The sequence below is a fragment of the Carassius gibelio genome, chromosome B23 (genome assembly GCF_023724105.1).
Source record: "Carassius gibelio isolate Cgi1373 ecotype wild population from Czech Republic chromosome B23, carGib1.2-hapl.c, whole genome shotgun sequence".
In the NCBI taxonomy this organism is placed as follows: domain Eukaryota; kingdom Metazoa; phylum Chordata; class Actinopteri; order Cypriniformes; family Cyprinidae; genus Carassius; species Carassius gibelio.
Window position 1 is genome coordinate 16427352 of NC_068418.1, and position 17453 is coordinate 16444804.

Here is a 17453-nt window from a genome sequence, read left to right on the forward strand (position 1 = left end):
ATTGTATGCAGGCATGATACTATATTAATTGTCAGTTCAATAAACAGAACAGAACTGGACCAAAATGACCTGGAACACTTCTTGCAGTACTAATTTAAATAAGAGAATTGTTCTGACAATGAAAGCTGTGATATTCAGAAACAGGAACTTGCTTGCAACACATTCATCTAAAGGAGTAAAAATGAGTTATGCTAAAACAGAGCATTTAAAAGTGTTTATTGTGAGTTCTTCGCCTTCTACATGTCATGAAAATGATAAGCATACAGTTCAAATCAGCAGTTTAATGTAGTTTATGTTTATGTCAAGCAGTATTAAGCTCAAACAGAAAATGATTAAACTCCACAAACAAAAGAATCACTAATAAATCAATAAATAACAGTTCAGTACTGTGGTTGATTTGTGGAAAACTGAAACTTGTAGGACAGTCACATGTTTCATTAGCTTCAGTAACAGAGAATACATGATCTGGCATTGGACATATACATGGAGACACTAGAATTAAAAAGTATGAAAAACCGCATACAAATTAGTTTGTTTTTTATCATATTTAATTACTTTTTTTCTTATCATATTTATTTAAATGTAACTTTATACAATGTAGTATTAATATGCTGTACACATATTGTGCTGCGGTTTGTGATATGACATCTATCTAGTAGAGTGTGTTTTTACTGTAGCATGTTAGAGACAGCAGTCTGAACTCCATCCGTTGGATCAATTCAGGTCAAAAACTCTTCACTATTCTTGGCTTTCAGACTTCACTTTTCCAGACCCTTCCTCTCTCTCTGCCTGTGTACTGGTCTCCTCCTCTGCCCCCTCACTTTGAGGTTCTGGCTGAGCTAGAGCTCCTTCTCCTTCCTCCCCGTCCTCCTCCCGTGTCCGGAACAAGAGCTCGCCTCCCTGGATGACCTGCTCGGTGGTTTGCCACGTCCCGTCACCTGCATATTGCTGATAAAAGTCCGAATCTGCCTGAAACATGACCAGGGCTTGGGCAGTGTGAATGCGCACATGCTGGGCGAGGGAACTGGCGTCCAAGAACTTCTCTCCGCATGAGTCACATGCATACAAGATCTGGGTGTTGGGATCTGAAGGAATAGAGCAGCACAATGTTTCAGCTTCAATATGATACAGTATGATCGGTCACACTTTACTTTGAGGTCCAGTTCTCGCTCTTAACAAACCATTAACTATTACTTTTGCCTCAATAAACTCATAATTGGCTGCTTATTAATAGTTAGTAAGGTAGCTGTTAAGGGTTGTAATTAGGGATGTAGAATATGGTCATGCAGAATATAAGTACTAAAAAAGAATCAGTATGTGAACGACAATAGACTTGCTAAAAAGGATCAAGGACCCTAAAAACTGGAGCAGTGGCACACAGGAATCAGTTACACTTAAAAATGCATTTCTTTTGTTATTATATCTAATAATACATTTTAACAATGTAATATTACAATTTTACTGTATGTTTAATCCAGTATATGCAGCCTTGATGAATATGAGACTTCGACTAAACCTTTGATCGATACACACAATTAAATGTAGCTGTAGTACATATACCTTGTTATTAAAACAACATACTATTCATATAATTTAAATAATTTATATGATTATTATTTATAATAATGTTATATATTTATTTTGTATTATTATTATTATGCTTATAATACCAGTCAATTAATAAATTATGATATAGTATATAAACTACTGTATATATTACTCACCTGCTTCTTGTACTTTCTCCACTGCTTTGGTGATCTCTGCTTTCAGTGCCTCGGTTTCATCAGCAGATACAGAGGTTGCCACTGGTACCACTATAGGACAACAAAAAATATCAGGAGAGCATCCAAACTCCATTAGAGTCACTTTTAGATTTATATCTAATATAATAGAATATAATAGAATATCCTTTCTACGAGGTGTAATAACTCATCTGTTTTGTCCTATTCTCTCACCTGTGAGCTGTGCTACAGCACTGGCAGCTAGAGCCTCTGTGGCTAAAGTCACGATGTCATCTGTAGTGACCGTGACGATGTTGACCTCATTATTGAGCTCTGAGTCCGATGTGGAGTCCTGCAGCAGTTTCTCCTCTCCCTCGTCCTCCTCAGCCACCACCAGTCTCTTCATGCCCGCCTTCCCCTGGTGCACCGTCTTCACATGGGAGCGCAGATTGTCCACACGGTTGAATCCTCTACCACACTTATCGCACAGGAACGGTTTCTCTCCTGTAAACAGGACGTCATTAGAAGCACATAAACGGAGAGATACAGAAGAAAAAGCAGAAAATGTTGCATCTTACCTGTGTGAATGATGATATGTTTTGAGAGATCTCCCACGTTGACAAACGCTTTGTTACAGGTGTGGCACTTGTGTGGTCGGATATTGTCATGATGACGGATGTGATTGGCCAGCTGGCTGGACTGGACAAACCTTTGAAGTGTGATAGTTGAAATATACTTTAACGGAGTGTCTATTTACACTTAGTGCATAATACTCTAACTCCGCCCACTAAGGTGTGATTCAGCTAGTAAACACTGCAAAAAGACAACTGATAATCGTAAAATGTGTGACGTATTCATTTTGACATAATCGACCTGGGTTCGAATGCACCTTTTTGCTGAACTTTTTTCTCTCTTTTCAAATTTTCAAATCACATCAGAAAAGCATAAATTTTCAATTAAAATTAAGAATATAATCAAAAATTTCAAATAAAGTATCAGGTGGGGTTAAGATAGGTGTAGGGAGGGCTTTATTGTGCCAATAAGGTGACATTCATTTAATAATTTAAATTAAAATTACAATTTACACTCAGTAAGTTAATATTATATACTGTTTTACAATGTACTACAATACTGAGGTGCAGATAACTGCCATTATTTGCAATAAGTAGTCAAATTTTAACAGTCTAAATAGAATCTATAGCTATTTGCACTTAGTGTTAATAGCATATCACAAAAAAATGCTGCTATTTGCACTTAGTGTAAATAGCATCTTTCGCTAAGAAAATATGCTATATTCACTTAGTGTAAATAGCCTATATTGCTATTTACACTTAGTGCAAATAACCACTGCCATACTTTTATTATATATGGTGACATAATAAATCTAAACGAAATCATTCATGCAATTTCTCAGTTACCTTTTCCCACAGCGGTCACACACATAAGGTTTCTCCCCAGTGTGTTGGCGAACATGAGCTATGAGTGAACTGGCCTGCGTGAAGCCTTTTCCACAAATTAGACACAGACAGGGCTTTTCTCCTAAAACAATAAGATAGACAAGGTCAAAAAAAACTTTAAAAGCTAAGGGTGGCTGAGGACGTGAGAAAGGCTCAGACCTGTGTGGATGCGCACGTGTCTCTGCAAGGCCCCAGGGTCAGCAAATGCTCTCTGGCAGTGCATACAGACGAAAGGCTTCTCACCGCTGTGCACACGCAGGTGTCTCTTCAGATTGCCTGTGAACAGACCATGGAGGCACATTAAAATTGCTATTTATATATTGCCACACCCTGTCTCAGTGTGTAAATCTCACCTGAGGTGGTGAACTGTTTCCCACACTCCTTACACTTAAGTGGCCCATCTGCAATATGGATCTTCAGATGTGCTTTCAGGTTTCCCAACTAAAAAAAAAAGTTGTTTGCATTCGTAATGCCCAATAAAAAAGTGTTGTGTTATACGTTTATAGCTATGGCTAAAATGTTATGTCAATAAAAATGTATAATCTATAAATCTTGTCTGCATGATATTATATTATAACATTCTGTTGTGATGCTTACAATTATATTAATAAACTTGTAAAAATATATAAAAAATGTATTATTTTAAATATAATTTGTATTATTTATAATTTTTGAAGTATTTATAAATACACATATAATTTGTGTACATATAGATATAGATAACATATAGAGAGAGACACACACATTTACACAGTATAGTACAATATATATATATTGCTTAAAATTATATTACTAAACTATTATGTAAATATTCATTACTGTTCAAAGGATTTTGGACTGGTTTTAAAGGATATAGTCTCTAATGCCCACGATGGATAAATGTATTGATGATTACAAATACAGTAAAAACTGTCATGTGGTGCAATATAATTAAGATTTAAAATAACGGTTTTCTATTTTAATGTATTTGAAAATGTGTTTTATTCCTGTGATGTATAATATTTATGTGGAAACTTTAATATATATTTTCAGGATTGTTGAGATGAATTGAACGTTAAAAAGAAAAGCATTTAGCCCTATTTGGAAAATAAAATCTATATAAATTATTTTTGAAACATTACAAATGTCTTTACTGTCACTTTTGATCAATTTAGTGTGCCCTTGCTGATTAAAAGTATTATTTTCTTTCAAAACTAGTGTAATGTTGATATATGTATGTATGTACGTATGTAATTACATTTATAAAAACAATAAATCCCCCACCTGGTTGAATTTCTTGTCACAGTATTGACATTTGTGACCTTTGTCTGTGTCGTGGGTCTCTAGATGTCGCATCTTGGCGGTGGGGTCAGAAAAGGCTCGTTCGCAGTAGTCACAGTGGTAGGGTTTTTCTCCACTGTGCACCAACTGATGCCGCTTCAGGTTTCCAGAAGTGGTGAAGAGCTTCCCACAATCTTCACAGCTGTATCGCGCCTCATCTGTGTGTCGCTTCCTGTGCAGGTTTAGCAGACTGATTTGCCGGTAACTCTTTCCACACGTGGAACAACAATATGGTTTTAGAGGACTGGAGAATCAGAAATATATAGTGTGAGGAAAACTGCACATCGTGAATGTTTCTACACATTGAAGCTTTTGTGGAAATATTTTTTTTTCTATATTATTTCTTATTGCTGACAAGTCATATGTGGCTGTAGAGAAAAAGCATGAGACTCTATAATGCTCACCTATGTGTTTTCTCATGTGCTTTGCAGGCAGCTGGGTCTGAGAAGGCTTTATTACAGTCTCTGCAACTAAATGGCTTCTCACCAGTGTGAATGCGCATGTGGCGTTTAAAGTTCCCTGTGTGTGTAAACTTCTTCCCACAGTCCTACAAGAATCAGATTAAATTAAGAATGGTCCAAAGAAAAACAAGTTTTTGTTTACATAATGTGTGTGTACTGTGTATATTTATTATGTATATATAAATGCACAGATATACATGTATAAATTTAAGAAAAATATGTTTATATATTACATTTATTTATTTTTGATATAAATTATATGAATATAAATATATACTTATACAGGTGCATCTCAATAAATTAGAATGTCGTGGAAAAGTTCAGTTATTTCAGTAATGTATTAAATAAATTCAGAGCACACAGACTAAGTAGTTTAAGTCTTTGGTCCTTTTAATTGTGATGGATTTGGCTCACATTTAACAAAAACCCAATCTCAACAAATTAGAATACTTCATAAGACCAATAAAAAAATTTTTTTAATTGTTGGCCTTCTGGAAAGTATGTTCATTAACTGTACATGTACTCAATACTTGGTAGGGGCTCCTTTTGCTTTAATTACTGCCTCAATTCAGCGTGGCATGGAGGTGATCAGTTTGTGGCGCTGCTGAGGTGGTTTGGAAGTCCAGGTTTCTTTGACAGTGGCCTTCAGCTCATCTGCATTTTTTGGTCTCTTGTTTCTCATTTTCCTCTTAACAGTATCCCATAGATTCTGTATGGGGTCCAGGTCTGGTGAGTTTGCTGGCCAGTCAAGCATACCAACAGCATTGTCATTAAACCAACTTTTGGTGCTTTTGGCAGTGTGGGCAAATACTTGCCAAATACGTCTGGAAAATGAAATTAGCATCTTCAAAAAGCTGGTCAGCAGAACGAAGCATGCATGAAGTGCCCCAAAATTTATTAATAAACGGGTGTAGTGACTTTGGTTTTCAAAAAACACAATGGATCAACACTAGCAGATGACATTGCACCCCAAATCATCACAGACTGTGGAAACTTAACACTGGACTTCAAGAAACTTGGGCTATGAGCTTCTCCACCCTTCCCCCAGACTCTAGGACCTTGGTTTCCAAATGAAATACAAAACTTGCTCTCATCTAAAAAGTGGACTTTTAGACCACTGGGCAACAGTCCAGTTCTTCTTCTCCATAACCCAGGTAAGACACCTCTGATGTTGTCTGTGGTTCAGTAAATTCCTTGACACATCTGTGTGTGGTGGCTATTGATGCCCTGAAGTCTGGAGGAAGACTGGAGAGGCACAGAATCCAAGCTGCTTGAAGCCAAGTCAATGTTGATTGGGGTGCCATGACGTCTTCTGGTGTTTTGTGTTTTATCAAATACAAAGTCAATGCAGTCATCTACCAGTAGATTTTGGAGCACTTTATGTTTCCATCTACTGTCAAGCTTCATGGAGATGCCGATTTCCTTTTCCAGCATGATTTAGCTCCTGCCCACAGTGCCAAAACCACTTCCAAGTGGTTTGCTGACCATGATATGACTGTGCTTGATTGTGCAGCCAACATGCCCGACCTGCACCCCAAATTGAATCTATGGGATATATTCAAGAGAAAGAGGAGAAACAGTCGAGCCGAGTTGAAGGCTCAGTAGGTGCCTCAGCAGTGCCACAGGCTGATCGCTTCCATGCCACACATCACTGATGATGGAGTTTGTGCTAAAGGAGCCCCGACCAAGTATGTGCATAAATTAACATACTTTAAAGGACTTGAACTTTTCTGTTTTGCAAATCCTGTTTTGATTGACATTTTAGATACTAGATTTTTGACTTTCATGAGCTGTAAGCTCTAATATATACAGTACATATTATAGAATATACATAAGACAATAAGGATTACAAAATTGAAGAATCCCTCACCTCACATTTGTGTGTGATGGAGCCATACGCTCTGGACTCACTTCTCTCAGCCAAAAGTGCGGACTTCTTCCCATGCGAACCTGATGTTTCTTCATCCTGTGTGTCCATCTGCTCTCCTGCTTCTTCCTCCTCCTCTGTTTCTCCTTCATCCTCTTCATCCTCCTCTTCTAACATGTTCTCCACGCTCTCAGCTTTTGACATACTTTCCTCAGCGTCACCAACTTTTAGCAAAAATTTTAACAGTTATGTAAACCTTAACATAAATATGTGAGGTAAATGTACACCATAGTTATATCCTACAGAAATTACCTTCTGTGGATGTGTGACAAGCTGCATATTTTGACTTGCTTCTCCTTGTGCTAACATATGACCGTTTTGCTGCCGCCCTCTGAGAGACTTCTGTAGGAGCGGTAAAGTGTCACACAAGTTTTAAAAGACGGTTAACATTTGAAAAAGCATTAAGAGTAGAGAATGGAGACTAACTGGGAGTGTAGTCAGCATCAGAAGGATCATCTTGGTAAAGTGGAATCTCTTTTGTGGCTCTTTCCTCCTCTGTTTCATTCTTGGAATCCACAACACCAGCCTTTTTTTGTCTCGTTTTGGATGGCCCACTAATTTTGCCGACAGCTCTCGAAATCTTTGTGCTTTGCTTCTCAGTCGTGTCACTTGCAGCCTCCTGGGTTTCTGTTGTCTCTGACTGTACAGGAGCTTCCTTGTTTTCACAAACTGCATTCTGAGTCACTGAATGATTCTCCTGCTCTTCCTGGGAACTGGAATCCTCTGGTTTTCTCACAGATCGCAGCTGTTCCTCCACCGGCTCGGTCACTACTACTTCACATGAACACAAATGAGAAATGGTGGTGTGAAAGACCTGTTACTCCAGTAGCGTCTTGAACTAACGGCTTATGAAATAAAAATGAAAGTCAACACTAACCAGGCTTAGATGATGCAGGGACAGTCAAGGACTGAAAAGCAGAACAAGCATTGACGATTTCCTGCATCTGAAGGAAAGTAGCTACAGCAAGAACGTCCTCTATGTTCTGAGGGTTTAAATTCAATTTTGCGGTGTACATAAACTCAAGGACCAGCTCAAGACCTGAAAAAAAATGAATCTATTAAACAAAGGCGGAAAACAACCAAAAATAGAGATGTTAACATGTAATTACATAGAATTAAGCATAAAATATCAAAAGGATAGTTCTTGCAAAAATAACTACTTACTTGACCCCATGTAGTTTCAAAGCATAACATGATATATTTTAAGAAATGTTTCAGTGTTTTGATTCCCAGAGTTCTTCAAATATTTTCTTTTGCACTCCGCAAAAAGAAAGAAATGCATTTGAAATCACATGAGGGTTAGTAAATGGTGACAGAATTTACATTTTTAGGTTGGATTAACCCCTTTAATCAAAGTAATCAGTAAGAATGCAAGGCTACCTGCAGCATTGCTGATATCAAGATGAACAACATCTTTCTGGTCCAAAAAGAGTGTGCGGAAGTAAGCACTACATGCTGCCAGCACAGCCTTGTGGGCCTTGAAGTCTACTCCATCCACCACAAAAGTGCAGTCACAAAGAAGACCCAACTGACGTTGTTCATTAAGCTGCCCAAGAACCTTCCCACTGTGCCAAGGAAAGTCCATAACTGATGGAGTGGACTACGGTGCTTTAGGCTTTAGGCAACAGTATCCTCCTGAACATAAAAAGAGAAGAAAAAAAATCACTGTTGTTGCTATTCCTTTTGAGGCTCACAAATCAAAATGTCCCAGTTTGCAAACCAATTGGGATAAACCAGGGTCTTCGTCTGGTCAACACTGTCCCGAATCCACTCTTAGAATATTTATTTTTAGTTACAATTTAGTAATATATATGTGTGTGTGTGTGTGTGTGTGTGTGTGTGTGTGTGTGTGTGTGTGTGTAGTTTTCATATTTTAATGCATTAAATTAATTAAATTAATTAATGCATTAAGTTAAACAAAGTGGAAAAGCAACTTGACATAAAAAAATAAGTTTAAATTTTTTCTTGTATTTTAAACAATTAAATTAAAGGAATGAAATAGTTTTAGTATTTAATTTATATTTTTATTTAACTACAACAACCCTGCCACTGATCTGAATATAAGGGGAATGTTTCCTCCTCAGCATCTATAGTGATTATAGCCATATAATTCAACATCTTTGTACTTTTCCAAGCAATTTCACAATTTTAAGTACTAAAACGAAAGATTTTCTTCTTGTTCTTTTATGTACATCTAATCAAAACTGTACTGCTGTGTAGTCTATATAAACAAAGACGTATTTATCCCTTCTTATAGTACAATTATTGAAGTCAATTGTCTTGCAATATTGTCTTTGTATTTGAATAAAATCTACTCACTTCAACAGAATTATCTAAGATATAATCTACAGTACAAATGAATCCATTCATGGTGCATTATTCTCATAATGATTCAGTGCATGAACATTGCCAGACATTAATCATCCGACAGACTTCATTATTTAACGTTACTTCAAATTAACAAACATAATTATGTAACTGTAATGTCTGCGTGTGTTTCTGTGCGACATTTAAACGTTTCTCTCGAGCTCGCTCGGGACATTTTGTCCAGCATTTAAATTTAATCTATCATTATCAGCCCGATGCGAGTCGAGCACAATGCTGTCTGATTGTCTGGCATTAGCGAGTAAATTTGACAAGTGATTTGAAGAGCAACTGCGCAATTCCCCACAAGAATTGTGTGACGATGTTGCGGATTGATTATGAGCCCTCTCTCTGATTCTCAGCTCCGGGATTAATTCAGTTTGCCTGGCCCTGCAGCTGGATCAAGATGGCGCTAACAGAGGCGTGCTATAATGCAGCCTCTTGTTTGCTTATTTTAGCGTGCGTTCGTTTGGGGAGTTAGCCGGATAGTAGTCCTAAATACAATCGGAAAATTGCGTCTTGTTTGATGTTCTTTACCTCGTATAACGGACCAGTTTCTAGGCTTCAGCTGATCCGTCCAATCGAATGTTTCGGTGATCGATCTCAGTGCTCAGCCTCGACGCGCCGCCATCTTCTGCTCTCTGATCGATTGATAATGGCCGAGCGAATAACTGGACGTTAAGCTCAACTGCGCATGCGCGAATTTTTCCTGTATTATTATTCTTTTTTAAACCACATTACGGCGACCTTTAGCTGTTATTAAATGCACACTAATCATAATACCAGAGTGAGGAAGTATTTATAAAATAAAACACATGGGTTATGAATTGGGTAATCATTAATGCATTTTAAACCCTATCATGAGTTACATAATAAAATATGGTTTCAAAAGATATATGCAAATCCAACGGGGCATTTTTTGTGTACATTTTAGTCATTAACTAAACCTTCAGTGAACCATTATGTAGCTTTGAGCAAAAATGGCAGGCCTGTTTTAGCTTATGAAAGTCATTATGTTCCCAATTTTCCATCAAATCACATCTGTAATAGGCCTAAAACTCACGTAATGGTCATATAATACACACTTTGTAAGTGTAAGTGATGGAAAACAGTGTTTAAACCAGCTGGTTTTCTTGTCTTGGCTAGTGTGCTATTTTGGTTTGAAAGGGGTTTAGACATTTTCAGCTGATTAAACTTTGAGATAGCTGAAAAGACTGTAAAGAAATAATGGCTTAATATGTATAGCATATGCTTATTTGCATACATTTGTAGGTGATACAACACATTGACAGGTTGATGGATCACATAAAGCACAGAAATAGTAGATGATGAGACTGAATAATAACAGCCAACTCTATTTCTAGAAGATGAACACGAGTCACAGTACCTGTCATTTGCTCATGGTGTCCCATGTAATGGAAGAGGACAAGACCCAAATCATTGACTCACAAGCTCAAAATAGTGTTCAGAACACTCAACACAACATAGTTTTACAGTTAGAAAATGTACCTTTTGAGAACAATATCAATCAGTTCAATGAATAGGTTTCTCTTCTGATTGTTTGTCATACAACAAACTCTAAATGTCTTACTAAAAAGCAAAAAAAGTTTGAGGGGAAAAGTTAACTTCTCGTTCTGATTTCATGACAGCAGCACTCAAGCTACATTAACTTCACACATTTGTAAAAAGCCTGATGATCATGTTCGCCAGGATGATTTAAATGAGTTTTAATGGAAGCAAGAACATCTGAGCATGTGCAGAAAGAGTCACGTCACAAGTCAATCTTAACAAATCTGATTGCTTTTAGTGACAGAAATAGTGCCGAATTTAAACATTTCTTATTCATTAATTACCAAATAACAAAATCTCTTATTCAAAGACATACATTTTCTTTCATAATTTCATAAAATGTTATGTTTCATTATAGATTTAAATTGTATTTTGAATCACTTATGTTCATTGTGGTCTCAGACTTTGGACCCCACTGTATATTGTAAGGTGATATATATTTAGCAGGGAAATTATGTTAGCAGTGCATTTGTCTTAAATGTGTCGGATACATGTGACAGGATTAAATTCCACCCAAGTCTTAATGAAAAGTAATTAGAGAAGGTCATGGAGGAATGACAAAGCAGGACTAAGTAACTATCATCAAGGTCATTTATCACAGGAAAACAGATACAGCAGGAGAGGAAAGATCTAAATTTTGATCTCTGTGCGGAACGTCTGTGCGTGCTCCAGTTTTGCAGTGTTTCTCTGTGCTTTTATAGTGAGAGTCCCATCAGCCCCCAAACTTGACTTCACTGAAGTGGGGTCTACATCCTCTGGTAGCTGGCATTTATGGGTAAAAGTGTTCATCACTGTTCCATCAGTAGCAAGCTGTTAAATAAATAATGCATACATAAGGGAATGAATGATATTCTATTCATTTGTATTATGCCGAGGCCCATGTCTGTTTACCTTTTCAGCATGAACTTCAATCTGATTGTTTGAGGTGGTGACTATCACATCCTCAGGAGAGAAGTCTTGGACATCCACTGTGAACTGGTATGTGTCTCCCAGAGTCTTGATGTTTCCAGCTGTCCCTGTTCTGTCTAAAAAAAAAAAAATCAATCTGATATTATCATATGGTGCACAATAAGGATCACTGCCGGCTCTCTCTCTCTCTCTCTCTACTTCATACAAACACAACTGGTGTCTACTTGTATCTCAATTTTATACTGAGTGTAAAAAACTGATGTTTAGGATTTAAATATTAATTGGCCAATTACTGTTAAGTATTGCTTTGTTGTTGCTAGGCAGATTGTTTCATAGCCAACATTGTAAAGGTTTGGTCACATGTACAATTGTTTGGCAAATTTTCATGGGCCAAATTCAATCATTTCAATACAAATCCACTCAAGCTGTAATTTTGCAATGGTGAAAGATTCCCCCACACAGATTCCACCATGGGTTCAAGTTGGCATTGCATTTGCCAGGGTTACTAACAAAAAGCTGCTTGGTTGGAAAGTGATTTTCTTTGTCAATGTCAGCTGTGCTTCATACATTGATTCACTACATTAGTGACAATAGACAATGTACTAATGTTACCGTGCCTTAATGGTCTCCAGATTAAATAGCGGAAACATCAAATAACATACAGTCAAGCATATAAAATTGGATCAGATCAAATCAAAATTCCAGCTCCATGTTTCCCCCTTCATTTTTTGGACAACTAAGGACATTTATGCTATATTTAAATGCAATTAATGTTAATTAAACTATATTGAAAGTAATAATCTTTTGGGTATTCCTTACTTAATCTAAATTTTCATTTTTTGATGAATAGAAAGATCCTAAGATCAGCATTTAGGTTTGTTAAATTCAAACTATGTCACAAAACAGAAAAACTGATTGTCACAACATAAAATATTTCTCATTAGAAAGTTCATTAAAGTGTTCATTAAATCTCATGCATATTAAATCTCATTCATATACTCTCAGTTACATTACAAAAGCACCATTATGCTACAAATAAGCATTCCAGTGCATTAATATCCCTTTCTAATTATGTGTGAAAATTCGCCTTGGTGAATCTCAGACCAGCACTTCATATCCATATATATTACGCTCAGCAACAGACTGCCCTTGCACTGTTGAGTCATTCCCCAACAGTGAAGTCACCGCATTGGCTCTGTCCCAAAGCATTCCCTGTGTTACCCTCTCTCTGCCCCCCAGGTGCCCTTGTATATCTGTTGTGTTTTACACACACTTCGACACATACAAAGATGCAACTGTGAATATACTGTAATATACATCTGTCTTCACATACACATTACACACAGACAAACAGTCAAATGTCTCATGCAGTCTTGAAATTCATAAGTAAATGTTCAGGCCTCGTGTAGTTACACACTGTAAAGTCAGTATCCACTATTTTATCTACATAAAACTAGAATGTGAATGTAAACAATAAATTTTTATTCAGATTAAAGACAAATAACATTTTTAATTAGTTAAAGCAGTTTATTTCAATTTAGGCTATAAAGGTCAATAAAGAAATGGAACCAGGATTAAGAACTCACTTGGAAATCCCAAAGCATCTTTTGGACACATGAAAGATCCAAAGTCCTCAGCGAAGAGTCCCCGGCTCTTCTCCATGTATGGGTTTGTTGAGGTTGAGGATGAAGATGAGGAGGATTTCTGGTGGAAACTGCGCTCCGATCGATAGGCAGAGGAGTTGGTCGCACTCATTAGTGTTAAGACAGTTTCTTTTCCTCGAGTTGATATCCAGTCAGAGCTTTGAAGGGATACAGTGGGCACTGAGTTAATAAATGAAGTAGTTTTATGCCGTCCTTATTCAAAACACTGTATGAATCCACTCTTAAGCCTCAGAACCTTTCTCACTCTTTCTATTAGCGGTGTCTCTCTGGTGTGGCTATTGTCTGTCTGACTGACTGTCTTTTATATGGTGGGTCTAGCTTGAGAGTTTTTTTTACTTCTATGTGTGTGTGTGTGTGTGTGTGTTAATTGTGGGATGACAGTGTGCTATAATTATCGTGTGAGGGAGAGTGGCTCTGTGATCGGAAAAGTTTTGTGTGATGAGGGCTTGATGTTGAGAAAGGGGCTCTGACAAAGACTCAAAGATAGGAGAGGGAGAGAGATACGGAGGGAGACGGGGTGGGGGGGGGAGGGTTGAGTCAACAGCTGGCATTCCAGACACTCGCTCCCTGAAATAGCCATTCCCTTCCTCTCTCGTTCTGTGTTCTCTCCATCCATTTCTCTCCCGCAGTTTGCTGTGATTTGCAAACGCACTCTCGCAAGACGGGTCTGAAGCTGTCAATCAAAAAATTACAGTCAACACATGGACTGCGGGTGTTCATCATCTCTGCGTAAACAACAGTTTTGAGACAGAGGGTTAACAGAAAGATGGAAGGAATGTTGAAGAGAGCGTGAAGTTGAGGGACAGATGACGTTAGGAAAATGGATTAGGAGGCATTTGTTTCGGAGCAGAGTTGCTAATAATAGACAATCTGATGCTGGTTTACAAGAAATTGCATGTATTTTTGCCATTAATTCTCACATGGTAAAAGCTAATATTTTTAGATTTTCTTTAACTATTTGGTTAACAACGTCATCTTTTGTATTCTGCAGAAGATAGTTGGTCACACAGGTTTTAAATGACATGAGGGTGAGTAAATTACAACAGTATTTTCATTGTTGGGTAAACTGTAATTTTTTTATTTCATAACTGCAATTAAGGCATTAAGTATTTTCACGTTTCTTTGGAGCCTCTGTGTTGTCCAGAATGACAAATCTAGTGGCCTCTCATGGCATGTAATCAAACAATATCCTATCACATTCAAGACTTTCATAGATTGTCTAAATCCAGCCAAAAAAACGTTAAACATTAACTCCTACAGCTTGCGTCGCCAACAAAGCTTTTCTAATTTGATTCTGTGCTGGAGAGAGAAAGAAAGAGAGAGAGATAGAGAGAGAGCAAGAGAAAGAGAGAGAGCATTTAATCAGTCAACAGTATCATTGCGACTAGCACAGTTTGTCCACAGTCTTAATGTGAGCTCACTTCAGAAAGTTCACTTGATATCCTCCCAAGTATTCAGCTTGTCTATGGATGTCACTGGACAGCCCTCAGGGTACGGTTTTGTAACAGCATGAATAAACACAAGGGATCATGGAGATGCATGGCCCAAAATTTGGCTTTAATATGTTTGTATATAATAATAATTTCTTGCACAATATTGTGCAGTATTATTACAATTTAAAATAACTATTTTCATCCAGTCTTCAGTGTCACATGATCCTTCAGAAATCATTCTAATATGGTGATTTGATGCTCAATTATTATTGGTGCTCATTAAAGGATTAAATAACATTTTAAAATATACTGAAATAGAAAACAGATATTTAAACTCAATTTTTTTTCTTACAGTATTACTGATTTACTGCATTGTGGTCAAATAAATGCACCCTTGGTGAGCAGCAAAAAAAATCATAATTATTACAAACCTGTATATATGATATTCATGCAACTTTAACCAAAGGTAAAGAAGCCAAAGCTTTCACTGACTTTTAAGTACATGTTCATATATTACTTTGGGTACTTTATGCATGTTGAAAACACTTTTTATTAAATAAAAACAGGTCCTTTGCTTGAAAATGGCCCACGATCCCTTGCAATATATGTAAACATACATGGAAGCTCAGAGAGAGAGAGTTTGTGTTGTGTTACACTGTTTGTGATTCTGTCAGCTGCTGATCATTACATAATATTGGATTATCATTGTTGCTCAGTGTAAATGGCTTGTTTGGCTAGGACTGAGGGACAGGAGTACAAGAGCGACAAACAATGCAGTTATAAATACACAAAACTGAGTCTCAAATTATAGTACCAAAACAAATCATACAATAATAAAGGCTGAGATGAGAATGAAAATGCATTTAAATAGCCTTGTGGCATCCACACGCCTTATTCAATATAATTTGTTTTGTTAGTTTTTTTGCATTCTATAAAAACCACTGGCGTCTGGACCCATCTGAGAAAACAATTGGAAATTGACAGGGAGACTGAACTGAATGCAGGATGACAGAGGGTAGCCGCTCATCAGTCATGGCGGGAGGGAAGGATTATTATTGTGACATTTCACACATATTCAGCCTGTGATCCAGTCACTCCTCATGGAGTAACAGATTGGATCTGTCAGCGGGGCCAAAACAATTCCAAAATCATCAATAATCAATTCCAATAATTACATAAGCTGAAATTTCACCTTTTGTCATACAGTGAAGTTTGTGCCACAAAATGATAAATGCTTGAGAAAAGAATCTAAAACCAAAGGATATGAAATCAATAATACAAGTTATATATTACTTTGTGTTTTTGGAGTGCAGAGAAAGTGGCTCCATCATAATTAAAGCATTAGCCCATGTGAGCCCTCAGCTAAATTAGTCAATAGTGAAATTATATGAGCATGTGCAACAGTAATGACTTTATCACTTGCCTTTGTGTGTAAACAAAAAGGAAATGAATAATGCATCTTGCTGTTTGTTTGAAAAGACTAATTTATCATCTGAGTTGCAGATCACCGTGAATATGAATTAAATTTCAGAGGGCAGGGTAACCCTTTATCATACCGTTGAGTTGTAAGTCATTTTTTAAGTGATTTGTTAATGATGAACTAATAATTTACAAAATTATTGTAAAGCTTTCTGCAAGTGTAAACTTTACATTATGACTAGATTCCACACACTCCTCACAGGACACAAGTCTGTGCTGATGAGAAAAACTGTTTAACACTGTTTTAACACTGACTTTAAGTCATTTACATGTTTATTCCCTTGACAGCAAATAATTTATTATTCTTTTTAAAAATAGATTTAGCATATAATGTGATATATTTCCAGATATTATATCACTTGATCCTTAAAGTTAATTTCAACCCACTGAGTTGACATGACTTGTATAAGACATACAACAGTATATTAATACACACACACACACACACTATATATAAATATATATATATATATATATATATATATATATATATATATATATATATATATATATATATATATATATATATATATATATATATATATTTGTTCTAAGTAAATGCTTTTGTTCTTATTTACCATCATATGTTTTCATATATGAAATGCTGACAAAAAAGAATTAACTGAGTGTTTCAATAAAGCTATTACATATAAAAGAATATAGTGCGTTTCTATAATTCAATGCTATACATACATATAATCAGAATCAGAATCAGAAGGAGCTTTATTGCCAAGTATGCTTACGCATACAAGGAATTTGTTTTAGTGACATAAGCTTCCAGTACACAGAGACAACAACACACAGAAAAAAAATAATAATAATAATAAAAAATATATATATATAAAAAATGATTTACAAATTGGCAAATAAATAAGTGTATAAACAATTGTGCTATAAATGATAATGGAATAGGATTGAGTGAGATGCAGGAATGTTCTAGGATGGAGGGTTAACAAATAAATATAAGGATATTGCACGTTTATAAGCATAAGTAGGGAACATTTAACTGTTCATGAGGTATATATATATATATATATATATATATATATATATATTATATATATATATATATATATATTTATTTATTTATTTATATGTATGTATAGCATTGAATTATAGTAACGCACTATATTCTTTTATATGTAATAG

At 36.2% G+C, this 17453-nt stretch overlaps 2 protein-coding genes across 5 annotated transcripts; both read right to left on the reverse strand.

The window, feature by feature from the left end:
- Positions 1 to 199: 199 nt before the first annotated feature.
- Positions 200 to 9938, reverse strand: zbtb17 (zinc finger and BTB domain containing 17). 4 transcript variants are annotated; one of them, XM_052594736.1, is made up of 15 exons: positions 9788 to 9938; positions 8267 to 8521; positions 7764 to 7925; positions 7313 to 7657; positions 7139 to 7228; positions 6830 to 7050; positions 4903 to 5045; positions 4442 to 4742; positions 3532 to 3619; positions 3338 to 3454; positions 3140 to 3260; positions 2300 to 2430; positions 1956 to 2225; positions 1725 to 1814; positions 200 to 1085 (listed from the first exon to the last, which is right to left on the reverse strand). In XM_052594736.1, the coding sequence occupies exons 2-15, from the start codon at positions 8469 to 8471 to the stop codon at positions 739 to 741; spliced, it is 2631 nt and encodes an 876-aa protein (XP_052450696.1). In that variant the 5' UTR covers positions 8472 to 8521; positions 9788 to 9938; the 3' UTR covers positions 200 to 738. The 4 variants fall into 4 exon arrangements, with proteins under 4 accessions (XP_052450696.1, XP_052450695.1, XP_052450697.1 ...); XM_052594735.1 differs by having other exon boundaries at positions 7313 to 7660; XM_052594737.1 differs by lacking the exon at positions 9788 to 9938 and adding an exon at positions 8051 to 8136 and having other exon boundaries at positions 7313 to 7660; positions 8267 to 8413.
- Positions 9939 to 10962: 1024 nt separating this feature from the next.
- hspb7 (heat shock protein family, member 7 (cardiovascular)) lies at positions 10963 to 13690 on the reverse strand. Its single transcript, XM_052594739.1, has 3 exons — positions 13315 to 13690; positions 11711 to 11844; positions 10963 to 11629 (listed from the first exon to the last, which is right to left on the reverse strand). The coding sequence occupies exons 1-3, from the start codon at positions 13481 to 13483 to the stop codon at positions 11450 to 11452; spliced, it is 483 nt and encodes a 160-aa protein (XP_052450699.1). The 5' UTR covers positions 13484 to 13690; the 3' UTR covers positions 10963 to 11449.
- Positions 13691 to 17453: the final 3763 nt, after the last annotated feature.

Coding starts and splice junctions, on each gene's coding strand:
- zbtb17 (XM_052594735.1), bottom strand. CDS start 8,471: ATGGACTTTCCTTGGCACAGTGGGAAGGTTCTTGGGCAGCTTAATGAA. Junction 3,261..3,337: donor ACACGTGCGCATCCACACAG/GTCTGAGCCTTT, acceptor TTATTGTTTTAG/GAGAAAAGCCCTGTCTGTGT. Junction 1,815..1,955: donor TGCTGTAGCACAGCTCACAG/GTGAGAGAATAG, acceptor GTTGTCCTATAG/TGGTACCAGTGGCAACCTCT.
- hspb7 (XM_052594739.1), bottom strand. CDS start 13,483: ATGAGTGCGACCAACTCCTCTGCCTATCGATCGGAGCGCAGTTTCCAC. Junction 11,845..13,314: donor AGATGCTTTGGGATTTCCAA/GTGAGTTCTTAA, acceptor TTTTTTTTTTAG/ACAGAACAGGGACAGCTGGA. Junction 11,630..11,710: donor TTGAAGTTCATGCTGAAAAG/GTAAACAGACAT, acceptor TTTATTTAACAG/CTTGCTACTGATGGAACAGT.